A 26,987-nucleotide genomic window follows, 5' to 3' on the forward strand; every position below is an offset into this window, starting at 1 on the left:
ATATATATATATATATATATATATATATATATATATATATATATATATATATATATATTTTATTATTTTTTTTTTTTAATCTATGATAACTGCAGCTGAGGTGGTTGTGTCAAACCTTCGGAGGATCAGGATTCGCAGCAACAGCACTGGGGCCAAACACTCGTCCCCCAAGGACCCAACCGGCCCTCGACGCTTCGGTAACCAGCTGGAGACACCGGACAGACAGAGGCTTCCTTGTGGTGGGAAGGTTCCCAAATCAGCCTCCATCTCAGCCTTGTCTCTCATCATCACTACAGGTAAAGATGGTTATCATCAACACAACTTAGTTGCAATCAGAAGTAAAACAGGCCCATATTTAGAAAATAATAATTGAACTGAAACCTTTTTGTTATTTATGCAAATACACCTCTAATTGATATGGTCATGAGCATTTACCAAAAAACACTTTTTTTTTTGAACAGATGAATACTCATAGCTCTAATAATATTTAATTTGGAGCACAACAACTTAAAAAAAGGCCCTTTCTGAGCCAGAAAGCTGTGGATTGTTCTGTCGGCATATTTATAGGGAAACGGTCTTGTTTGTTTCAGATGACTTGCCTGGTGGCCTTCAGCCTAGTCCCATCTCCCCACGCTCTCTGTCCTCCAACCCGTCGTCTCGTGACTCCTCCCCCAGCCGGGACCTGTCACTCAGCCCTTGCAGCCTGAGGCCTCCCATTGTCATCCACACATCAGGGAAGAAGTACGGCTTCACACTCCAGGCCATCCGGGTCTACATGGGCGACAGCGATGTCTACACGGTGCATCACATGGTGTCGGTGGGTGTCACCACAAATACAAATGGTGTCTGTAGAAAACACACAGCTTGAACTAGTCCTCGGGCGTTTTAAATGTCATGTGTCCATGTCAAGCAAAGTACTTTACTCTGTTGACAGAAAAGAGAGGTATACAAATGTGGTTATGTAATGCTCAACATTAACTCCTCACACTCGCTGTGTTGCTGTTTAACAGAGTGTGGAGGAGGGCAGCCCAGCTCACCAGGCAGGTCTCCGCACTGGAGACCTCATCACCCATGTGAACGGAGAGTCTGTCCATGGCCTGGTCCACCCTGAGATGATAGAACTGCTCCTGAAGGTACAGCAACTCACTCAGACTGCTGTCGCAGGTTATCACAGTGTTTGGTATTCGGTTTTAGCTTAGTTTTTTTTTGTATTCGTAACACCAATGTATCATCTTTTGCTCCCTATGAAATGTGCAGAGTGGCAGCAAGGTGGCACTTCAGACCATAGCACTTGAGAACACGTCAATCAAAGTGGGTCCAGCTCGAAGGACCAAACACAAAGGCAAGATGGCTCGTCGCAGCAAGAAGAGCAAGAGGAGAGATAATTACGACAGGTGAGAACCTGAACTTTGGTTTGCTCGTTCTCTGCAGTGTTACTCTTGGTTTGTTTACTTTGTGAGGTTGTTAACTGGTGAATGTTGGCAAGTCAGTGCTCGGTCTCCCCCCAGTGTTAAGTAGCAACTTAGTATTACTTTATTACATACACTGTTAGGTATGGTGGTTCTATTGTTCTGGTTCCCCTCAAACATGTCAGTGCAGCGTTATGGACTATACTACTATTAACTTGGATGTATTCATCAGCAGTATGTATTTTTTAATTCAGGATGCTTAAATTATCATTGAGTTTGTGAAACTAACGGATTCCTTAACACTCTGCAGCGCCATTAGAACACACAGAATACGCCAGAGCTTGGAGTCAGTGCCACTGCTCAACTCGCTGAACTACACAATATCGCATATCTGACTCTTGTTCTTCTACCTCCAGGCGACGAAGCATCTTGAAGAAGCTGTCCAAGCAGAGCACAGTGATGCACAGCAGTCGCAGCTTCAACTCAGGCCTCCACCACTCGGTTTCCTCCAGCGAGAGTCTTCCAGGCTCCCCGACACACAGCCTTTCCCCTGGCCCTTCCACACCCTGTCGAAGCCCCGCACCCGACCATCAGGCTTTTGGTGAGATCAGTGTGGAATTATTCATAATGAAATTACATGGTTCTTGACTCGAGCAAGGCTTTATAGGTACTTTATTTTAAATCTCATAACATCCACAGATGGTCCAGTCTGAGTGTCTCAATGTGCTAAAATATTGAGGTTTCTGCAACTTGTGAAGTACAATGTTTGAAACTGTTTTACTTCTGCTTCCCAGACAATAACTCTCCTCAGAGCACGTCTCCTTGTTCCAGCTCTCCCAGTTCCCCCGCTGCACACATCCGGCCCAGCTCTCTCCACGGCTTAGGCTCCAAACTCAGCACGCAGCGCTACACCAAGGTGGGTCGCCGCAAGTCAACCAGCAACATCCCCCCCTCGCCCCTGGCCTGCAACTCATCCTCCACCCAGCCTCTTTCTCCGCAGCGCTCTCCCTCTCCACTGTCGAGCTTTGCCAAAACCCTCCACGGCTACCACGGCAAAACCCTGTCCCCACCTACCATCGTGAGACACATTGTCCGACCCCGCAGTGCCGAGCCACCTCGGTCTCCTCTTCTTAAGAGGGTACAGTCAGCTGAGAAGCTGTCTGGTGTGTATCATGCGGATAAGAAGTTGTACACCTCTCGCAGGCACACGCTGGAAGTGCCGTTTTACTGTGAGGGGGACCTGCTGGGTGACTCTGAGGCAGAGGGCTTCTGTGGAGGCTCCTACATCGGAGCCGATCTCAGCAGGCTGGGGGGATACATCGGCAGTCAGAGGTTGAGGGACTCTGGGCTTGAACGATCTGAGCAGCTGGTCGTGATGCGAAAGCTCAACCTATCAGAGCGGCGAGACTCCTTTAAGAAACAGGAGGCCGTGCAGGAGGTGAGCTTTGACGAGCCGGAGGAGAAAACCAGCACCACGGTTACAGTGACCCCCACAGCTCCAGGAGCCCAAACACAATATCAGCAGCAGCACAGGACAAACTGGATGGTCACTCAACCCCAGACCAGCGTGGAGGTGGAGCTGGAAGTGCCGCTGGTGAGGAGGGTCACACTGGTGCCCCAGATTGCTGTGCAGGGCTCAACAGAGAGCGAGCAGGATGAGTGGGAGCCGTGTTCAGATGGAGAGGAAACCAACGAAGCACCAGGGCTGGAGGTGGGCATCACTTCATCTCAACCACAACAGGCAGGACTTCCTGTTGACCACAGCTGCAAGCTGGCAGCAGGAACCACCTCCACTGGTCCTCAGGTTGGCCCCTCAACAGAGGAGACTGAGTACAGAGAGGAAACTCAACAAAAAGGGCATCTGAGAAAGTGACAACTCGCCAATGCACTCATTTCAACTGCTCATATCTTTTCTTTCAAGTCTTTCAGAAGTTGTAAACTCATTTGCAAACTCTGGCTGATAAAAGTAGGAGAAGATTTTACTTGAATTTTTTATTTGTAAATATTTGCCTCAAGGCATTGCAGACATTCTGGTCTTATTTATTACTTTTGGTCAACTATAATGAGTTAGTATTGGGGCAAGAGGGAAGTTCTCATTGGTGAATAGCCAAGGCTTAGCATTTTTCTATCCCTAAAATGTGGTTTTATGTCTTTTTGACTGGACAGTTTTTGTATAAATGTCTATTTTTTGAATAAATTGTCACGGTACATATTATTTTGATAATGCTGGGCGTAACTGTTGTAGGACCAAAAGGTACAACAATTTTTTTTTATTTTTTTTTTTTTTTTTTTTTATAAAACTGTCAGTTTGGATCTGAACAGTGCAGTGTCCAATGGTGTAATACTGCTATTATATTGATCTCCATGAATTTAAGAATTACCTTTTGGTTCACACTGTAAGGAACATGGTTGAGCCTCGTCTTTTTTTGATCAATTGTCAGTATAATACGCTTTTTTATTTTATTTTTTTGGTCAATGCTACCAAGCACTAATTGGCATGCAGGAAAAAAACTGCTACGACACAACTATTGTTCATGAAAGACTCATTGGTGGGGAAAGAATCGGCACTGAATTATGGTTGTCGGACGGACGTAAAATGGATTTGCTATCTGTGTTACTTCGTCAAATTTGTAAAAATAAATGAAGTTCTTACATTCACTGGTTGAACATGTTCCCTGCAGTGTGGAATCGGTCAGTGCAGAGTAATATTTTACACTGAAAGTACAATCTGTTATGGAGACGAGATAAAGCTGACTCAAAAAGGGCATTTTGTGCCATGAATCTGATATCAGTGCAATGTCCTCAACGCCATATCCTTGAAGGCAGAACTGTCAGTTGAAATGTGTAATCTCAACTCAAGCAGACGTTTCTTAAGTGTGCGTTTTTTACCCCCACTGGTATCGCAATGTTAACATCTTTTGAGAATTTTGGTTGGGGATGAAGTCCTGGATGTTACCGATTATGTCACTCTGCTTTATTCAATATGAACTTAGTGTGATTTCATATCATAGGAGTATCTCAAATGTAGTGTTTTCTTTTCTGCCCACTTTTTGACATCTGACGACACACATTCAGCATGACTCTACATGTCTCTGTTAGCTTGTTCTACTCAACGCATGCAATTTGCAGGTCAAACATTGAGCACACAAATCAAAGTCTGTCTTCTTCAGAGCCGGGAGGGAAATATATTTTTCTTCAAAACATTTTGGTTTATTTTTTCCTATTCGTAAGATGTTTTGTACCTGAGGTGGGGAGGTGGGGAGGGGGAAGTGTCGACTCATTGTGTATGTTTCCTGAAACCGTAGCTTTCGTCATTGTTTTTTCACATGAGCATGTAAGAGACACCATGCCTAAGATCGGTTCCTACTTAATTTACTGTGTAGTGATGTTTACATCAAGGGGAAACGTGCACTAATATATTTTTTAAGTGAATGTTAAAGGTACATTGAGAACGGCAGAGGGAAACCCTTACATTGAATCCAAACCCAGGGCTTCTCTGAACAAATGTTTTATGTCTTTGTATTGTACAAATATTGATGTATATTTTGATAACAAGGATGTGTATAATACAGATATGTTGAAGGACTTGATATGCACAATGACAATTTTAGGCACCAGGATTTTTGGAAGTCTGACGTAAGGGAATAAGCTGTTAGTATTTTGGATGTACTTCCCAAGTTTTTAGGTATATTGTCTTATTTGTCTGTGGCTTTTGTACCAATTCTCTCCTATTTCTAAAGCATCAGAATTACTGATGAGTTACTTAAATCCTTCTTCCTTCTCAAATCTCATGACAACCTTTTACAGGATGCTTTCGTCATGTCAGTGCACCGCACGGAGTGATTATGTCGCTGAATGGCTCCGTTATTTTTGCAGCGACATAATTGTTTACAACAAACAAACATGCTATGTACTGTGCACACATTTTATATTGTGTGGCTGTATATGATGTTGCTCCCTTCTTTGATACCAGGAAAGAAAACAAGTCATAGAAGTAACAGCTGTTTTGTTGTTTTTGAATGTTCAGAAGAGTCATTTAGCACCAAGCTGAGAAGCATTCAGTGCTTTTACATGCACTTAAGTAACTGTTTTTTGAAAATACATGTTTTCTTTGATGGAAAGGAGAAACACCCTTGTATTACCTGGGCTAAGGGATGAGAGCAAACGAGGGTAACACAACTAGATTTTTGCTGAGATTTCTGTGTGTGTTCTTTTAATATTTTTTTGACGTGCACATTTGCATGAAAAATGTCATACAGGGAAAGTAATGCTACAGATGGATGTTTAAAGAAATAATGACTCTCGAGCTATGTTTGTGTAACACCTGTACTTTAAACTGTACTGTAAAAGGCTCCTTATTTAAAGAATGCATCATAACACATAAAATACGCGAGTCATACTTCCAAAATGTTACGGGAAAACACTTAGCAGTGCATGGATACCTGATTGCGCCAAATAACCTGGTTTCTTATGTGAATGTAAATGTAGTCGATGCTTGATTGATCTCTACTGGTTGAAAGCGTCGATCCCGTTTGGCGCCGGTAACCACACCGACAGTGACGTGACAGCTGTAGGCTGCAAGGTTAAAGCTAAAACAGCCACTGGAGGTCAGCATAGATTCTCAGCTGGTGTTAAACTTGCTCTTAAAGAACAAACTGGCAGGTCAAACTCCTGTGCATGTGTTCTCGTATGGACTTCTCTGTTTAGTGCATGCTGCATGAGACAAGCACACATCTGTAATACTTGATTGCATGGTATACCGGCGTTGTAGCCCTGTACTGTGTTTTCTTGTGCAACAAATAAAATTTGTATTTCTCTCATTTGACTCCTCCCTTAATCTGACTCCACTGGTCTTTTATGTACTTTATCATTCAAATTTAAACTTTTTATTTCAGACTCAAGGTCCAGATAGTACAAAACATGAACTAGAATAAAATACATACATAATCACAAGTAAAATACATAGATATACGAATGCCTTTTATAAATAGACAGCTGTACTGGTTGCGTGTAGAACTAAACTTTGTTTGATAAAAGCAAGATTATTTCATTTTTACACTTTAGTCCTCGTTGGTTCTACAGATCAGGATAGCACTATTACTGGCATTGCATTTTATATCATGTTCCACACCATATACAGTACATATAGTAAGGAGCTGCTGAAGACCAGCACTACATGTGCTAAGAATCACAAGATAATCTGATTATCATTGTTCACCACACAGGGAGGTTTTATTTTGTACAAGGAAGACATGTTGAAATACAAAAACTGAACATTAATATAAGTATAATTCAATATAGATGAATTTCAAACAAGTCAATTTCCCAGTGATTGATTAAGTTACATTTCTCGAATAATCACTTTAAAGCTACTGCCGGTTCTCTGTCTAGCCGCCAGGGGTCACTCACGTGCTCAGAACCGTTGTTTTCCGTCACAGAAGAAGTCCGGTGTCCTTCACAACAGCAAACATGGCGACTGCTACCAAAATCATCCAGAGAATTCGAAATTTTTTATCAGGGGTGAGAGACACAACCACAGACAAACGTTATACACATTGTGACAGACATGATAGATTATCGTTGGGTTATTCCTCGCGAAAAGAAAATTGAACAGGACTGATTTAACGGGCAGGAGTTGCAAAGTCTAGCTAGTGTTAGCTTTGAAGACCGAGCCCGAGTTGGATGATAGCTAACGTTACTTAAGAAAGATGATTAACTAGCAGGTGTGTTTTTATACTGTGTTATTCAGCAACGCTGTTTCTTTTCCAGCACAACTTGCAAGTCAAACTGCAGCTGAGATATGAGGAGATTGCAAAGAGGTAAGACTTCCTCCACTGTGAAAGGAAACTATTAAGGCAGCTGTATTACTTCAGCTTCTCCACAGTGCTGTTTCACCCTAAGCTAATGACGGTTGTATTGTTTCTTACACAAACGACGCAGTTAATAATGATATTTAAGTAGCATGATATCAGCGCAGGAACTGGCTCACCTGCATCGACACAGGTGAACTATGGCAGCTAATCACGGGATATGAAACTGAATTTTATAAAATTCTTCCTGCATAAAAGTGGTCTTGTTATGGCATTTATGTGCCTTGGAATTTGGCTCTCAGCAGCTGTCTGACCATGCACTGTTCCAGGCCATCTAATTAAATGTTTCTGACTGTTCCAAACCTTTTTAATAATAAATTTTTTGTTAGTGTTTTTGCATCCAATAAGCCCTCAAAATCAGGGATCTGTTACTCAAACTGACCATCCTCAATCCCCCTAGATATTATATCATGATATATATATATATATATATATATATATATATATATATATATATATATATATATATATATATATATATATATATATATATATATATACACAGCACAACATGAGCTGCAATAATTAGTAAGCCGTTTTCAAACTGTACAAACATACAATAATAAAAAAAAGGAGGGGAAAAAAACAACATTAATAACTTGTAATTAATGTTGTAACGTGTGTGTGTGTGTGTGTATATATATATATATATATATATATATATATATATATATATATATATATATATATATATATATATATATATATATATATATATATATAATGTAAGTAGGTACTGGTGCTGCTAAAACTGCACTAAAATCCATCTTATCACTTATGGACAGCTGGTCGTACCTGTTTTCACTCCAGAGGTACAGGTACATTCTGATCAAAATGTGTTTTCTACAGGACGCAGCCACCACCCATACTGCCAGTGGGCCCGAGCCACAAGTTTGCCAGCAACTACTATTGCAGCAGAGATGGACGCAGAGAGTCAGTACCTGCCACAGTCATCATGTCTTCTCAGAAGGCTCTAACCGCTGGCAGGTAAAGGATTCAGTCAGTGTGTTTTCATGTACAGTGATTATAACCAGATCAGGAAATTATTCTGATTATTACAAATTATTAAACAGCTTGATTAAGGTATAAGGAGAACTTGATGAGCAGGTCTGTACGACTCACCAATACATTTTTTTAATAAAAGTGCCATTATTTCTGTTTACAACCAAAAAGGTTATATGTTCAAGGAAAACTTTTTTTTTTCTATGCTGCAATATGCACCTGCAGCTCCTCATTTATATAACCAGTTACCTATGTACAATCATTAACTGTTGGAAAACCATGGAAAATATACTAATATAGATTGAGAGCAACGTTTAACCTGCTAAAAATAACTCACTTTTCAGCAGAAGCTTATGTTAAAAGCTTTGGTCAATTCTCTTTGCTGGAACTTTATTGTTTACAAACTGCACAGAAAGTGTTGAGTTTGCACTATCGCACCCTGATAAGAGGAAATATTGTTTTTACATGAAGGAAGCCAATAACTATGGCAGTAATGTGAGTAATATGTTAACAATCATAATCAAATTATGTTAACGCAGCTATATTCATAGTTGCTGTATCTATCATCTAGTTTTGCGAGAATATGTGGAGTAACCCATTTTAAAACATCAGATGCTCCAATGCTTAAATGTATTGATGTCTGCTCATGTGCTAATGTCTCTTGCTGCTTCAGTGTGACTGGATTGCATACTTTTACTCCTTGTTTAGTGAAATATTCTATTTGTAGTCAATATTTAAGTACTGCTGCAATTTTCTTGACCCCTCTGATCTCTTCTAGTCAAGTTGCTGAAGTCCCAAGGCTTCCAGTGACCCCAGGTCCTGTGTATAAGGAGCTAGAACTCTCCACAGACCAGCCATACCTCTGAGAAGCGGGATCAACAACCTAATTTCTCCTTCCAAACCTGCTGTGGAGGCATGACTCTGTGTGTGTTGGTTGTACAATAGAAAATGTGAATAAAATGTGTTCTATTTATGATTTATGTGGTTATTGTGGCTGTACTGTATTGTGAACTGAACCAATCTGAAATATTTTCTAAAATTCTTTTTTTTTAACTGTTTCAATTTTCTTGCAAATAGTTGACAGAAAGGAGAACCAATGGTAAACTCCCATTACATTTAATATAAAATCAGGCTGTGTCATGCATTGTTTTAATAATTGAATTGCCTATTAAGTATCTTTGTCATTTCAAACTAACATCAGGTTTGAGAAATGAAGGCCCACAACATGTTTATGATGAACCTACCAGTGTGTCCATAAAGGGAATGCTTCTTGTCATTTTACATTATTTTGGTTGTTGCTGCTTTGCTTCTGTGAGTTGGACCCTGGATTACGTCACACATACCAAAGAAAAATTCTATATTTTTGTATAGTAAAATTTAATTTAAAGTGTTTATCAGTGAGATTCGAGTCAGTACACCTTGAGTTTACAATCATAGCTTTAGTTTACTGACCCATGAGTCTTTTTGTTTGTCCCAAATGCTTCTCGTAGAAGTAAAGTTTGAGACACTATAATCTTCAAACTACAGACCTTCGTACAGCTGCAACGTAAAACGAAGCATCGATACACCTGCACAGATTATGTAAGTGTATTTTCTCAATAGGTGTGAGCCTGTTCAGACATCTCAAAGACATCCACTTCAACCTGAGATTAGGTCTAATCAGCTGATGCAAACATTTAATATGCACTGATAAGTCGTTTGATTACTACAGTTAGCGAACAATAAATACACTTTAAAAGGTGAGAAGTTGTATGACACAGGAGTTGTGTATCCAAGACGTTGTGTAATGTAATACTAACTTTATTTATATAGCACCTTTAAAAACAGGGTTTACAAAGTGCTCTACATATAGTATAATATAATATATACTATTTAGTACCAGAAAACTACTCTGAAAGTACACTTTTTAGTGAGAGAATATTGTACGTGTTTCAAGGTCATGGTGACACACTCAGCTGCATTTCAGTGTTTATCAGCGCAATAAAAACACTAATAGATGTTTAGGAAGAAAACCAAACGATATTCGTATCACGTAACGTTATTAAATCAAATTCTATCCATTTTTTTATTTATTTTTTTAAAGGTGAATTATTCGACGTCAACTAAACAAAAAAAAATTGTGTAAACTACCTCGACCGTTCTCGTAACTTTGTCTTCACCTACAGACAGAATCAGCTCTTGCGTCATATTTCCGCGCCGCGTGCGAGCGAGCGAGCGATGCGAGCGTGGAGGACATCGAGCATGGGACACCTTAGAGGGTTATTCCTTCTGCTCACGCCTTTGAGCTGGTGTCATATTTGGGGTAAGAGGCTGAAGTTGCTCGTGCATGTGTGGCTCTAAAGAGCTGCTTGTATGAAGTGTTTGTTTGTGTTTTTAAATGGAAGGACGTACTCGGTGGGAGTTTCCAGGCGAGCAGTTTGAATGAAGTCCGTCTACCATGCAAACAGTCAACTTGGAAAACACTTGGAATGTCCTCCTCGTTTCAGTGTTGCTTAACAAATGTATAACGTTACAGGTAGCCTGTCTAAACCCTGCCATTTTATTTGCGTGAAATATACGTGCGAAACGTGCAAATAAAGCTGGAAATATTTTTTTTAAAAGAAGAGGGATATTCCCGATCTAGGTTGCGGATGTTAACTGACCCCCATCGTTACATGTCACCTCATGCCATATCCTCATAGGATGAGCACATCGCTTTGTTGTTTGACATATGATATTTGTTGTATATGCATTGACACCATTATATAATTATTTATAAGACACAGCATACTAAAAACTAGAAATTAATCATATCCTTTTGTCTATTATGGAATTATTGTATTGTCCTTTGTGATGCCTTTGACTATCTTATCCACCGACACTCTGCACTTTAACAGTCATTTGTCTGTTTTTACGGGTCTCAGGTGCTGCAGTTCGTTCACTGCCCGCCTGCCACCAGCAGCTGGAGTTCAGGTGCAGCGATGGTTTGTGCATCCCGAGACCGAGTGTGTGTGATGGACACGCAGACTGTGAGGACGGATCAGATGAGCATCGCTGTGGTGAGTACAAAGCACATTTCTAAAGCACATTTGAACAACAAGGTAATTCACAGTGCTTTATGTAAGAGATGAAAGAAAAGCAAGGCAGTATAATAATATTTTTCCAGTTTCTGCTCAGTGCATCAGTGGCTTCACTAACACTAACGTCTTAACAGGTTCACACAATAACCATCTCTAATTATTGTGTTGCCCTTTTACCTTATGTCTTACATACAGTATTGTGTAATGCAGTGTTAGCTGATTATAACCAACCCTTGTCTCACTTTCCTGCACTGTGTGGGGAAAAATACCATTACAGATTTTGGTCTTATAATCCTGAAGAAGTAATTAGAGACTTTGACATTTAATTCCAGAGGGATTTGGTATTAAGCATGAACCTCAAGCTGCATACCTTTAGCAAAGAAAAAGCCTGCAGGAGAAAGTGTTCTGTGATTAAACATCAACACTGTTGATGTGTGGAATGACAGCAGGTATTGGCAGAGTTGCTTGAGATGTTAGACCTGAAAGTTGCTGGTTTGAATGGCAGCCAGGAAAATGTAGGAAGTGAACAAGATGTACTTTCCCTCACTCACAAGTGCATTCGATTGTGGTTTTACTGGGATGCAGTGAGAATAGAGCAAACTGATAATTGCAGTATGAAATTATTATTATTATTATTATTATTATTATGAAGTTCATTCAGATTAGAATAAAGAGTTAGTACATTTAGTAATTATGGGTGTATTATGATATTGTAGTATTGGTAAAGCATCACTGCTCCAATGTGATGGATGAGTTATCAGTCGTTGATTTGCTGGGGTCATGAAACACATGTTTAACCGCTTATTTTATTCTTAACAGTTTCTAAGTTGATATTCTTGAAAATGTACTATATCACAGTATACATCAATGATGTGTTGGGAAACTTCATATGCCATGAAAGAGCATTTTAATGAATATTTCTCACATGAAACCAGATCTGGATAGTTGTGATCTTCAGGGGCATTGCTTAAGAACTAATGTGATGGACCCATTCAACAGCTGGTACTGATGGAAACATGTATTGTGATTCATTAGCCTGCCCACATAGATTCGCCCCGACCAAACTTTTTTTCCCCATATTCTATTTGATCTTTTTCTCAATTTAGTTCTCTCTGATGTCGCATTTTTCACTTGGTTGCTATCTTGAGTTACTCTGAAACTGCTATTAAATATTTATTACAAACTGAAACACTCAACAGACATTAGATGCCAAGATGTGGGAAGCCCTGTTGTATAATGTTAGTGGTCTGAATAAATATTTCCTTAACTATATAATGTAAAAAAACACTTCTCTGGGCTTTACAGAGGTAATTGTTGATGTAACTTGTGACTCTCACCCTTCACAGGTCACCTTTTGTGTAAGAAAGATGAATTTGCCTGCCGCAGCAGACGGTGTATAGCTCCACGTTTCCGTTGTAATGGCGTGGACGACTGTGGTGACTGGAGTGACGAGGCTTCCTGCCAGAACTGCACCGCCCCCGACTCTTTCTTCTGCGGGCCGTCTGACATCTGCCTGCCTAGAAACAAGCTGTGCGATGGGCGGACTGACTGCAGAGACGGACGGGACGAGGCTCGACAGTTGTGTAGTTTGTCTCGACCACGCCCGCAGACCGCTCCGACGTGTACGGCGTCTGAGTTTCAGTGTGGAGATGGACAGTGCATCCGCCAGACCTGGAGGTGTGACCACTCACCGGATTGCTCCGATGGCAGCGACGAGGACAACTGTGGTGAGTGACGCAGCTTCACTTCTGTGATCCTTGAATTTTCAAAACAAAAGAAAATCAGTGTCAAGTAAACGATACAAAAGTATGTAGACAATCTAATGCAAATACTTTTCTGAACTTTGGGTCTGAGGCGGTTTCTACATGGTTTGGACTCTTAGTCCCAATAAGGAATAATGAATTCATACTGCACACAAAATAATTTGTACTAACAGTTTGGTGAAGGCCCTTTCCTGTTCCATTGTGACAATGCCCCTCCACGCCCCCCACTTCCCCGGCCCATGCACAAACTCACACAAAATGGTTTTCCCAGTTTAGTATGGAGGAGCTTTTCTGCTCCTGATCACAACGCCAGGTTTTTCCTGATCCGATGTGAGGTCCTGGGACAGGGATGTCATATGTGTACAGATTGTAAAGCCCTCTGAGGCAAATTTGTAATTTGTGATATTGGGCTGTACAAAATAAACTGAATTGAATTGAATACCATCCAACAGCTTTCGGAGGAACTAGAACACTGAGCACAAGCCAAGTCTTCATCCCCCAACGTCAGGGTCTGAGATAACTAAAGGCAGTGGTGTGCTCGAGCCTATTCAAATGAGGATAACGTAGCACAATTTCTGACGGTCTCTCCTCAAAATTATTTATGCTGTTGCACTCTGTCGTTCACATGAAAGCAACAGGAGTAGAGCGTTGTGGAGGTGAGAAGGTTTCAGATGCTGTTGGAACATCCAACGAGCACTTCTGTTGCAGACTGATATCCTGATTCAATGCTGCTGTGCCTGAGAACAAACCGGTGCTGCCAAGTTCCAATATCTTGTGAAGGTCTTTCCTCCGCGGTTTAACAAACGCATACTGTTGTCGAGAGCCCACATGGAGTACTTGATTTTGCTAATCTGCCAGCAGAGGGCAATATGGCACCGCTCCATACTGTGCCGTGGCTTTTCAGAAAAGCTTCTAGCTCTTCATCTCTCCAAGTTTGCAAATGACACCACCCTCTTTGGACTTATCTCTGGTGAGGAATTAGTCCACCTAGAGGTGGGAGATCGACCATCTGGTCAAAACAACCTGAAGACAGTGGAGATGGTTGTGGGTTTCCAGAAGAACGCAGCCCCACCGCCCCCATCACCCTGTGTGACTCCCACTTCAACACCGTGGAGTCCTTCTGCTTCCTGGACTCCACCCTAACCCAGGACCTCAAGTGGGAGCTGAACATCAGCTCCATCACCAAGAAGGCTCAGGATGTTCTTCCTGAGGCAGCTGAAGGACCCTGAAGCAGGCAAGTAAGATTGTAGCCGTCAGCTCTCACCCTGGACACAAACAGTTAGAGTCCCTTCCCTCTGCAGGAGGCTGCGGTCCATCAGGACCAAGACCTCACCCCACAGGAACAGTTTCTTTCCAGCTGCAGTCGGTTCATCAACGAAGCCTAGGACCCCCATTGAGTCTGACTCTCACATCCCAGGACAACTTAAAACACCCTTGCACATCTTTTCCTCTCTTATGAATATACACTTGCCACTTTTATTTTCTAATATATACTTGTTCTATAGTATTGTTATCTGCTTGTTTATCATATGTATCTATTATTGCACTGTTTGTTGTTTTATTCGAGGTCTATGTTTATTGTTATGCACCCTTCACCCAGTCAAAATCCTTGTATGTGTAATGAACTTGGCCAATAAATATATGATTCTGATGATTCTGATTCCTCACCTTTTATGTATGTAGTTAGTCCAATAAATATTTAATTCATAAATAAGGTGATCATTTGATTTGTGTGTGTGTGTGTGTGTATATTAAATAAAAGATTCCTGTACACCTTGAGAAGAACTAAGAGATTAAGATTTAATTGATTATCAAATGTTGACGTTTTCTCTTTTTCTAAATGATTCATTTAATCTGCTACCGGCAACAACACTACACATTTGTTTCATATAACTTTTTATTTAGTTTTTAACCCACCTGAAACCATTTTTTAAATTTAGGATGCCATGCATGTAATTACAAACACTGTTCTGTACGTGAGCATGAACAAAACAAAGCTTCACATTTATCATGCTGCTCTTGTAAGAATCCACTGATGTCTGTTTTCGCAGATCAGAACGAGTGTCTGGTCAATAATGGCGGCTGCTCTCATCGGTGTGTAGACCAGCCGCTGGGTTTCCACTGCGACTGCCCCAACAACATGAGGCTGGTCGGGGACAGCCAGTGTGAGGGTGAGTGGCAGCCTGATGGAGCAGCTTGGTACCTGTTTGACATTAACAGATTTGTCCTAAACTATCGCACCGTATTTGCTATTGAGTTACAGGAACCGTACTTCCATGTACACAGTTTTTAACATATTCTTAAGCTGCATCCTTGAAACTCTTTTTCAAATGTCCCTTCTTTCATCTAGAGGTCGACAAGTGCCTGGAGAGCGATGTGTGCGATCAGCTGTGTGTTCACACAAACAGCAGCCTCACCTGCGACTGCATCAAGGACTACCAGATGAATCCAACAACCAGAGAGTGCAAAGCCAAAGGTGAGAAACTAATTATCAGGGACACCATAACAGCTGTTACTCTTACCACAGAGATCGTGCATTTGATCCCAGGACCTATCTGCTTGTATTTGTAAGAAGTAAGATGGAATAAATGGTTGGAGGAAAATACAAGTCAGAATTGTATTAAAAAATGGCTAATAACAAACTATTTTGATGGACAAGGACTCGTAGATGGTCTGGTTTTATAACAACAAAACATGTTTACATTGTTGAAAACATTTTCACTAAACGTGCCCCTAATGTCCCTCAAAACACGATGACTAGAGCACATGGTGTGAAGGGCTGGGGAGCCGAACCAGAAGTGCATGCAGTCATGATATTTCTATAAGATCTCACCAGAATACATGTTGGGTTCCTTCAACATTCTTTTATTAAAGTCTTATTTGACACTGATGTGGCTTACAGGTTGAGCTGCTTTCTGTTTCCACTTTAATTCCATATAGTTTAGCTACTTGTTCCACTTTGTAAAATCGCACGCCTCATTGCCACTTGTCAAAGATGTTAGTTTGATACTCGTCTGAGAACAAGCATTGAGGGAAAAGGGGCATTTAGTCTTTGCATTTAAGATCTTTTATTTTACTTCATCAGGCGAGTCCTTAAGAACAAGATCTAATTTACAATGGCTTCTTGGCAAAAGGCTCAGCCTCTGGAATGAATGCGGGTCAAATCAAAAGTCAAAACAACAGAAAAACATGTGCAACACACCCATTACTGGCATACAGTCACAACAAACATTACATGTGACAGCAAGCATTGAATAAAGACATGAAGACGGGCACACAAGCATCAGCTCAGGACATCTTCAGACAAGACACAAAAACAACTGTGTGCTTTTTTTCTTCTGTGTCTCCTTCCAGGGGATGAGGCTCAGCTGGTTTTCACCTCTTCTAAAGGAATACGATGGATAAGCATCCCTGACTCTGAGCACAGAGAACCAGCTCTACATTTACTGGGACCAGGCCCAGTGGCGGCTTTGGCCTTTAGCCGAACACTGTACTGGGCCAGGCAAGGCTCTGTATACAGGTAACAGCGGGTATATAATTCATCCAGGGTCTTCTGGGTCTCTTCTTTGGTATATTTTGTATTTTGTTTTAGTTGTTAACAAGGAAGGGGAGTTGTTGTCTGCAGAGTATGTTATTCCTGGCCAGATGTTAAAAAGACAACAAGACAACATATCTATTCAAATACACGTCATAATAAATATGTGCATTATAGTACACCTCTACCATTAAATACAAATTTAAATAACAGCAATAACGGAGAGAGATCAAGACACACAGCAAGATTGCAGCAGATACAACCGCTAATAGTGTAAGAACTAAAGAAATTATTATTATTATTATTATTATTATTATTATTATTATTGCCGCCTCGTCTATTTTACTGATGTAAAGCTTTCAGACACGGTCTCTATCTGAGTTTATAATCTGAGCTCTGACAGATAAAGAGACACAAACTCTTGGTTCGTTGTGCTTTAGTGTTCTTTTGATAAAATTGTTCACTGATAATAATTTAAAGGGTGATTGGTGGTCCTGCTAACAGAGTTTCTCTGTGTGTTGTTACCCACGTGAATCATTTGATTCCACATACAAAATTCCCTTATGGGTAGTACATTTCAGTTTAACTGTAAGTCTTTTGACATTTTAAACGACAGATTCATTGAATAAAAGGGAAATTTAAGGTTGTGCACATCAAGATGACAATATTCATTGTATGTGTATGTTGCCACAAAAAACTGATTATAAAATAGTCTGACCTGCATATTCATATTTTTGTGTTTCTTTGAAGGAGCTTTAATTGACAGCGAGGCTCCAAACAAACTTTCTTTTTACAACCATTTGGACACAATAACTTCAGTTATTAAGTAAACCATCAAACATTCTAAATGTTATCTTTTTACTGATCTCATCTATGGATGTCATTTGTAGTTTTAATGATCTATTACAAGCACCCATGTCATTTTAAGACTAGTGCACACTTATAAAGGAAAGTCTTTGTATTTTACCCCCTTGTGCTGAACATTACTCTCATAAATCGAATTAAAAGAACCTCATGATTGAAAATAAACAGCCAATCAGTTAGCAAATGGATGCTTTGGATCCTTGCCTTGAACCAAATGCTCACATGTGCTCACGCTAATGTGATCACAATGATGATGCTAACATGCTGATGCTAACATGCTGATGTTTAGCAGGTATAATGTTGTTTACCATGATCACCATCTAGCATGTTAGCATTCTGGCATTTCCCACTCAACGCTAATCACGTAGTACAGCTGAAGCGGATGAATCTCATTTAGTTTTGCATAAACAAAAACAAGAATGTCATTTTTGACCTGATGATGGGTGATGGATGAAAAGTCAAGGGATCACCCAAGTCATTAGGCTTCATCCTCCTAGGGGACTTGAATATCTGTACACAATGTCTCAATCCATCCAGTAAAGATATTTCTGTCTGGGTCCAAAGCTGGCTTAAAACAACACTGATTTGTAGTAATTTAGTTGCATTTTGCTATAAAGTTTTCTGAGTTTACAATCCTAATGGGAAGAGATAAATGAATCCATTGAAGAATGCAGTCATGTATTGTCTTACTCAGTATTTGGATGGATTGGAAACCCTGTTTTGTTTTATTGATTATAAATACTACCTGGGTGTTTTTCAGAGTTTCTATGGATGGAAAGAGGGAGGATTCGGTGTTAGTCCTAACATTTCAAGGTTCAGCATCGGGTCTGGCTGTGGACTGGATCCACCAGCTCCTCTACTGGACCAGTATGGAGAGCGGTTCTGTTAACGTTGGCCTGCTGGACGGTTCAGCTCAGCGTCGGCTCATTACAGGACTGGAAAAACCTTCTGCGGTGGCTTTGGATCCTCTCCAAGGGTAGGATGTCCCAGGTGTTTGCTTTTCATTTGTATCAATAGCTGACGGCATCATCAAGAAGGTTCAGTGTACTCGAGTCAACACACTGTCCCTATGATGAAATATTGTATTGTTTAGTCTTCTCTTGATCTTCGGATTGCTTTGAAGGTTTTCCCGTATTCACTTACAATAAGAGGTGGTTAAATACAACACTTTTGTTGACATGTATTTACCCAGGGAAGGGTGATATGATAAATGGAAATTCAATAGATTTTTGTTCTTAACTCAAATACATTCAGGTCCAACCACATGGGTTCAGGTTAGTTTGAGTTTGAGTGTATACATTTTATCTGTTTGTTTTTTCTTTTTCATAGAAAAGATGCAACGCAATGTGTTTCACACAATTTAAAAAATACACATAAAAAATAAAATGCAAGAAACAGGAATTTATAGAAGAACCTTTTAAAAAAAAACGCAAGAATGTATTTGCAAAAACAGCATTTTTCATCCGCTGCGTCTGTTTTCTCAGGCTCGTCTTCTGGGCTCAGTGTGGCAGCGCCCCAATGATTGAGAGAGCTAGCTTGGACGGGAGGGACCGGATGCCTCTGGTCATTTCCTCATTGCGCCAGCCTGTCGCTCTCTCTCTGGGTATGTTCTCACATTTCACTGAGATAATGATAGTGAGTTTGTTGAACTCGCCAAAAGTGTTAAAATCTATGCAGATTGTTTAAAATTATTTAAAGAAATTAATTATTTATTAATGTGCACTGTCCCTTATCAAATAAACTAAAGTAAAAACAAAAACAAAAGAGAAATACCCTCAGCTTCCCTTTTTTTAAACGGGAACCTTATGTCAAGGTAGCAGAAGTTAGAGGGCTGATGGCCATCACAGTTCAGTGTTGCTGAATGTTGCCCGCTCGTAGTGCAATTTTGTTTTTTCCCTAGATATGCCTCGTCAGCTGCTGTACTGGGTTGACCAGGGAATGAGAAGCATCTCGAGAGTAAATCTAGAGGGCCGTCATCGCAAAACAGTGGTAGAATCTAACGGTTATCTTGACCGGCCCTTCGGACTGGCTGTGTTTGAGGTAAAGGAAACACTTAACAGCCCTATAATGAAATGGAGACTGGTGCACCCATGTCACCCAATGCATCTGGGCTTTAGCCTCCTATTAGCTTAACATGTATTGAATACTGTAGAATAAAAGTAACAAGTCATATACAGTGTGATGGGAATCTCATAACCATTACAGTATGCAGGACAAAGGGAGGAACTGCCTAAAAACAGGTTTGCTACACACACTTCAAGTGTTGAAGACCGAGCCCAAAACAATTGTGTGACTGTTCATAAAAAGAAAAGATGCAAGAAGAACATGCGTGTGTTTGCCAATAGTATGTGAATCCCATAACCCTCATAGAGCAACACCTTCACAGTCCTGTCTCGGTCATGTCATTTAATTTACTCTTAGAAACAAGCTCCTTTGTTCATGACACCAAGATATCTCAATGTTATTACATTGTTCGTAATCCTTTTTTAAATTGTTTTCATTACTGACAACATACAAATGTACATGCGCTACAGACACATATGCATAGACAAATACAGGAAAATAAATAATGTAAACTTGGTTTCCTCTTTAGCTGATGTTTCAGAATCAGTTTCTGCAATCCCATATGTGCAAATCTATAACCACAAGCTATAAAGAAATCTATTTATTATATCTTTTTTTACCCTTTCTTTCTTTGCTTCTCACCTTGTTTTTATTTTCTGTACGAAGGGAGAAGGGATTGTTTTTTGGTTATTTTACTAAGTCAAGAGTGGAGTTCTTGACTACTAGTGTCATTATGATGCAAAGAGTTTGGGCAGACAAATGGCTGTAAAACTAAGCTAAATATAAAATCAACCAGTGTGATGGTAAATTAAACTTGCATTTGGCATCCATTGGTTTCAAGGAAGACTATTGTTAGACCTCAAGCCTCGGCACATTGTATGTAGTTGAGAATATAAACACAACTGTTGACCACAGAGCCCCTTTTAGCTCAACCTTCAACTGATAATGTGTACAGATTGTAAAGCCCTCTGAGGCTAATTTGTGATTTTGGGTTGTACAAAATAAAGTGAATTGAATAATACAAGTAATTGATCCAATTGTTGCCATGTAATAACGGCTCCATTCTGCTTCAGGGTTTTGTATATTGGAGTGAAGAAGTGACACGCTCCATCTGCCGAGCCAGCAAACACAATGGCGTCAACCTGCAAGTACTGCTGTCAAACATCACCTCACCGGGTGGGGTGGTTGTCATTCAACCTGTTCTCCAACCGAAAGGTATGATCCGTCAAAAAAATGAAACATGCATGTCTCACACTTAACGAAAGTATTTGTTTAGTTTGTTTGCTCTTGTGGCCGTTGACTTTAGAGTCACAGTTATGATATCTTACCTTCGCCTGGTTCTTAGGGCCTTCTGAATGCGGACAGACTGGGACGGCGTGTGTGCACCGGTGTGTTGTAGACCTGCTGACTGAGAGCCTAGAGTTCAGCTGCAGTCCTTCTGACGCTACATTTGCTGGAATTCTCTCTCTTATCGGTAAAAAACTATTTATTATCCCATAATATTTTGTCAAAACCCCCTGTTCTTATCTCTCTTTTTATTTTTGTTATTTGAGCTGGAAAACTCTACCGTTAAAAATAGCCACTTTCCTGTCACACAGGGAGAGTCAACACAAGTCTGCCGAATGAAATGGTGAAACAGAAATGTGGACGCACTTTTCTGCTGTAACATGAATCATGCTCAAATATTGACTGTAAAAGATAAATGTTGTTGCGATTTTCACACACGGATTCAGTTTTAGTTACAGTGTCGCTGCTGCATTACATTTTTCTACTGTGAAGTACAGGCTATAACGGTAACGTCACCGTACACTGAAGTCAACATGGTCCCTCCTACCCGATGAGTCATAAACATGGAACAGTCGGTAATCAGGGCATTCCCACTGTTGATCAACTCATTCCTCTTAGACAGTCATTTAGGATTCAGGAATATGTTTATAGCTACTTTATTACAAGCCTGTCCGTAGAGGCTCTATTTTATTTTATTTTATTACTTCCTTAGTTTAAGCTACATGTATGTTTACTTACTTAATCTTTCATGTAATGTGTCCTTCAGTATGTAGAGAAGCACATGAAGTGTATAAGAATGATTGTTGTTGAATAAAATAATTTCTATTCAGTCATAACAAACATGTTTTTGTTTGTCTTCTCAGAGGATGTGAGGGGGCAACATGCAGATGTTTATAGATAGCCTCTGTCAAGTCTCCAGAGAGTGATTTTAAAGTGTGTGTGTGTGTGTGTCCGTCCCAGTGTTTCTCAGTGTGCTGCTGGTGGGAATGGCTCTGTGGCGGTGGAGAGTGGAGTTCAGGCCGTTCAAGTCTCTCAATGAGCAGAGCTTCTCCCTCAAAGAGTCCCAGGACCCGCTTATCATCCAGGGGCCGCACATGGGTCCAAATGCATGTCTCGTCAAGGTAAAATAAGTTTGGACACACGCACACGCACACACACACACGCACACGCACACACACTGACTGATAAAGTTGTAGTTAAACTGAAGTTTATAGCTTCATTAAAATGACAGGGTATATGTGGACGAGGTTTTGTTAAAAAGTGGGCTGTTATAGTAAGATAAAGGGCTGTAAAGAAATATACTGTGCTTTATATACTGTGTACTGTGCAGAACCGTTGTCTGACCTTAATAATAATAATAATAATAATAATGCATTTAATTTATATAGCGCTTTTCATAATACTCAAAGACACTTCACATAATTAAAACATCCTAAAAGCTAAACATAAATAAATAAGAATAGCTAAAATACAGGTAAAACAAATAAATAGGGACTTTCTGAGTCGCTCGGACCCTGATAAGAAAACAAAAACAAATAATCACACATTAAAAGCAGTTCTGAACAGGTGGGTTTTGATTTGCGATTTGAATAAGGAAAGATCAGTGCAGTCTCGGATGAGTTTGGGGAGAGAGTTCCAGAGGGAGGGGGCAGATATGGAGAAGGCTCTGTCACCCCACGTCCGGTGCTTGGTCCTATGTGGGATGGACAGGAGATCATCAGAGGAGCGGAGCCGACGGGATGGAGTGTGGTGGTGGAGCAGGTCGGTGAGGTAGGAGGGGGCCTGATTATGGAGGGCTTTGTGAGTGAGGAGAAGGATTTTGTATTGGATCCGTTGTGGGACGGGGAGCCAGTGAAGGCTCTGGAGAACAGGGGTCATGTGATCACGGGAACAGGAGTGGGTGAGCAGGCGAGCAGCAGAGTTCTGGATGTATTGGAGTTTGTTTAGGATTTTTGGAAGATGTACCATAAAGAATACTATTGCAATAGTCAATTCTGGAGGTGATGAAGGCATGGATTAAAGTTTCAGCAGCAGATGAGGAAAGTGATGGGCGGAGACGGGCAATGTGTTTTAGGTGGAAGAAGGAGGTTCTGGTGATTTGTTTGATGTGATGTTCAAATGAGAGGTTGCTGTCAAACATAACTCCACCTTCATCTTCAATAAGTCGCTCTGTCACTTACATCTTTTGTAATGAAAACCTTTAAAAATGTTTAGAAAAGAGGAGCTTCTGGGTGCAACCCAGACCAAGTTTGAGCCACTCCGATGTGCTCACAGGGCAGATGTTGAGGAGGCCACAGGTGGATAAACTGGACAGTGTAAAGAATTTAGTTGTATTGCTTTTTATTGACTTCTCCTCAGCTTGTATCTAACCTTTCATCTTTGCAGATGGATTTAGCATCATTCACAAAAGATACACGGTCAAAATCACAAAGTAGAACCAGTCTGTTTGTAATACTGCTGGCTCGGCAACATATTGCCCCCTGGGGTTAATAAATATTACCTTACCTCAACCGGATGGGTGGTTGTGAGGCATGTGCCCCTGCTGAGCTGGTTATAATGTTTATTATAACAAAATTACATTTGTAATCGGCTGTTTTCTAACTATTTTTGAGAGAACAATCCATAGAATCCCTTCTTGGTAAAACCAGTGCAGTCGTCAGTCTGCAGGAAGAAAACCTGATGTTTTCATTCTTCTGTGCTCTAAGAACTGATGTCGGTGCAGCCATTGTCTCTGGCTGAAGAAAAGCAGCTGCTCCTGAAGTCACAGGATCCACAGGTGTTTCCTCCTCAGGAAGTCACGCTCGCAGCGTGTGACATCATGAGACATTTATCAATCAGGCAAAGATCATTTTTAAAGCTGTATTGACTTCTTTAATACATTATCATTATCAAAATCACCTCTGAGACGCACTAGAAATGATCATATTATTGGTCTTAATGAATTGCACTTTATCTTGAGGGGGAGCTTGAACTTGTGCAGCAAATTCCATGGCAAAGCATCCCATCAGTAATATCGCGCAACCTGTCAGTTGGAGCACCAAAGGCAGTATGATTCATCCTCTGGGGACCATGAATGTCTTTCAATGTTCATGTCGATCTAATAGTTGTTGAGAAATGTTAGACCCGAGTCACGGCCCAAAAGGCCAACATAGCCCTTTTTTACTACGCTCTGAGGAGATGGATTTGATTTTGGAGTGAAGTCACTTAAATAGAGCCAGTAAGGATATTTAACTGCAGCCCAGACTTTTCCTCTCTTCCTCTCTTCCTCTCCTTTTCCTCTCCACACTCACCACATTTCCTGCCTTTGTCTCCTTAAGGGTAGCTTTCGATGGGATTTGAGGAGGCCTGAAAACCTTTTGTTTTCCAGCTTTTAAAGAGATGAATTTGTGGGTCTAATACATGTGTTAACACAGCTTTACGATCCTGTTAAGAGGTGATGAATCTTCAATTCAGTTTATTTTGTACAGCTCAGAATCACAAATTACAAATTTGCCTCCGAAGGCTTTACAGATGATTATTTGAGTGATCAAAAGAATAATCGGTAGATGAATTGATAAAAGAAACGCAGCCTTCACTATTAATATTCTTTGTAATCTCAGTTGTTGTTCATTTTTAAGTAAAGTTTATTGCAAAAATGTTAGTGTTTATCAGCTTTGTGTGATTTTAAATATATTTGCAGCTTCCCAGATAAAGACTCCCATCAGGTTAAAAAGGCGTATTGTGGTGCAGCGTGTCAACTAAGCCGCATGTTTCTCTCTCGCCAGGAAACTCTGCTTAAGCTGGACGGCGAATGAAGAAGCGTGACGCACACGGCCGACAGACTGGTTTCACCCAACGACTGGTTTCGCCTGCTGACTGGTTTCGCCCGCTGATTGCTTTCACCTGACGATTGGTTTCACACGCTGACTGGCTTCACCTGACGACTGGTTTCACCGACGACTGACTGGTTTCACCAGACGACTGGTTTTACTCGCTGACTGGCTTCGCCCGCTGACCGGTTTCGCCCACTGACTGGCTTCACCCGCCGACTGGCGTCACCAGCCGACTGGCGTCACCAGCTGACTGGATTTACCAGCTGACTGGATTTACCAGCCGACTGGCGTCACCAGCCGACTGGCGTCACCAGCCGACTGGATTTACCAGCTGACTGGATTTACCAGCCGACTGGCATCACCAGCCGACTGGCGTCACCAGCCGACTGGCGTCACCAGCTGACTGGATTTACCAGCCGACTGGCATCACCAGCCGACTGGCGTCACCAGCCGACTGGCGTCACCAGCCGACTGGCGTCACCAGCTGACTGGATTTACCAGCTGACTGGATTTACCAGCCGACTGGCATCACCAGCCGACTGGCGTCACCAGCCGACTGGCGTCACCAGCCGACTGGATTTACCAGCTGACTGGATTTACCAGCCGACTGGCATCACCAGCCGACTGGCGTCACCAGCCGACTGGCGTCACCAGCTGACTGGATTTACCAGCTGACTGGATTTACCAGCCGACTGGCGTCACCAGCCGACTGGCGTCACCAGCCGACTGGCGTCACCAGCTGACTGGATTTACCAGCTGACTGGATTTACCAGCCGACTGGCATCACCAGCCGACTGGCGTCACCAGCCGACTGGCGTCACCAGCCGGTTCAGATGGTAAACGGTTTTCAAACGGTAACTTCTGTTTTGAAGTTTTGCTTTCAGCCCTCCAGAGTTCACCTCTGTTGCTGTTGAGGATTTTTGTTTTTATCCTTTTGAACAAACATACATCACATTTTTGTTGTGCTTTGAATATCAGCACATATGCCATGTTTGCCTTATTTTAAGAACCCTGTTATGTACCATTTACCTCAGGAGGTTACTGGTTATGTTACAACTGAATTTCAGTGTGATGGGTTTGTATTATTTGAGTAATCACTTATTCATTTGACAGAAAATTTAAAAGAAAGTCAAAATGTTATTGGCTAGATTCATGCTTCTCCTTGTCTTTTTCTTTTAAGACAACTAAATATGTTTGGTTATTGGACTGTTGATCTGACAAATCAAGCACTTGAAAACTGCGCCATCAGGCAAGAGGAAAATGTCACAAAGCTCTATCCTCTTTTTCTGTCTTTGAATGTTGGTAGAAATAATCTGGTTCTACAATGGGAATGAATGCTTTGTCCAGAGATGAAGATCTGTATATGCAATAAGTGAGAGATAACTCTGTGCTCAAACTGCTGAATTGTGTGGTTGGTATTTATTTCTAACAAAGGGTTTTATTTATTTTTGGTCAACATTACAAGAAGTGTAGTACTTGACTTGTACCTTGGATAAAACTGTTAAATGCTGTAAATTAATGAAATAAAGTATTTTTTTTCCCTACAAATGTATCCATAAATCATTGTTAGATGTTGAGTCTTCTCTGAGACTTGATACAATAACAGTGCGTTACCTTGACTGTAACTGTTGTTGATTAACCACTGTGTAAACACAATTATCTGAATAACCACGCAAGTTGTGTTTGCCCAGGGCAACAATCCAGATCTTGTTTGTTTCTAAAATGTAATACCTAATTAATTTGTCATTGACTATTCACAGTGAGCAATTTATCAGGTTGACACAATCAAGGAAGGTTTTGATAAAAAAAAATAAAAAAAGTGACTCATTGTCTGTTTTCTGCTGTCAAAGAATGAATAACAAATGGCATAACAATAAAATATAATTTGTGTCAACCCTTTAAGTCCCCCTATTTTGTATTTATTACCAGTGTCTTAACATTCAATACATTGTTCATAACATACTATAATGTATGTATTTCTCAACAACTATTACTCCTATTCAGGCACTCAGTGTCTGGTGTATTGAAAAAGCATAGTAAAATACAGTTGTAATCATTTAACATGTAATGTTATAGGAAAAGTCTTAATTGCTGACAAACACTTAATGTCCTTATATCTACATTACAGTGTTTTCTTTTAAATGTTTGTATACTGCTTATAAATAAGTTTATGATTAAAACCACATATCATGTTCTACCTAGTTCAATCAGTATAACAGTAATGTAACTATTATGAATCTACAAAAACTAACCAAAACACATTTTTAAGAAATAGAAAAGTTAAAATCTAATTGCTGTCACTTGTTAATGCTCACTAACTAA

At 40.6% G+C, this 26,987-nt stretch overlaps 3 protein-coding genes across 7 annotated transcripts in view; all 3 read left to right on the forward strand.

Moving 5' to 3' along the window:
• Nucleotides 1–4,599, forward strand: part of mast3b (microtubule associated serine/threonine kinase 3b) — a 31,361-nt gene extending 26,762 nt beyond the window's left edge. For 3 of the 5 annotated variants that reach the window (XM_034530189.1, XM_034530190.1, XM_034530191.1), the window contains 6 exons: nt 96–296; nt 591–817; nt 1,011–1,133; nt 1,258–1,394; nt 1,826–2,010; nt 2,204–4,599. In XM_034530189.1, the coding sequence (XP_034386080.1) occupies nt 96–296; nt 591–817; nt 1,011–1,133; nt 1,258–1,394; nt 1,826–2,010; nt 2,204–3,282 (1,952 nt within the window). In that variant the 3' untranslated portion in view covers nt 3,283–4,599. The remainder of the gene's footprint in view (nt 1–95; nt 297–590; nt 818–1,010; nt 1,134–1,257; nt 1,395–1,825; nt 2,011–2,203) is intronic. The other 2 variants (XM_034530188.1, XM_034530192.1) reach the window with 1 other exon arrangement.
• Nucleotides 4,600–6,844: 2,245 nt separating this feature from the next.
• ndufa7 (NADH:ubiquinone oxidoreductase subunit A7) lies at nt 6,845–9,257 on the forward strand. The gene is made up of 4 exons (XM_034530913.1): nt 6,845–6,929; nt 7,179–7,228; nt 8,129–8,266; nt 9,060–9,257. The coding sequence occupies exons 1-4, from the start codon at nt 6,879–6,881 to the stop codon at nt 9,145–9,147; spliced, it is 327 nt and encodes a 108-aa protein (XP_034386804.1). The 5' UTR covers nt 6,845–6,878; the 3' UTR covers nt 9,148–9,257.
• A 1,229-nt stretch (nt 9,258–10,486) lies between these two features.
• Nucleotides 10,487–26,567, forward strand: LOC117729971 (low-density lipoprotein receptor 2-like). The gene is made up of 13 exons (XM_034531396.1): nt 10,487–10,583; nt 11,185–11,319; nt 12,687–13,067; nt 15,155–15,274; nt 15,454–15,579; nt 16,458–16,623; nt 18,263–18,478; nt 18,987–19,105; nt 19,403–19,542; nt 20,640–20,781; nt 20,912–21,040; nt 21,814–21,974; nt 24,618–26,567. Exons 1-13 carry the CDS (start codon nt 10,499–10,501, stop codon nt 24,645–24,647), a joined length of 1,950 nt encoding a protein of 649 aa, XP_034387287.1. The 5' UTR covers nt 10,487–10,498; the 3' UTR covers nt 24,648–26,567.
• The last annotated feature ends 420 nt before the right edge of the window (nt 26,568–26,987 follow it).

The sequence above is a fragment of the Cyclopterus lumpus genome, chromosome 4 (assembly GCF_009769545.1).
Source record: "Cyclopterus lumpus isolate fCycLum1 chromosome 4, fCycLum1.pri, whole genome shotgun sequence".
In the NCBI taxonomy this organism is placed as follows: Eukaryota; Metazoa; Chordata; class Actinopteri; order Perciformes; family Cyclopteridae; genus Cyclopterus; species Cyclopterus lumpus.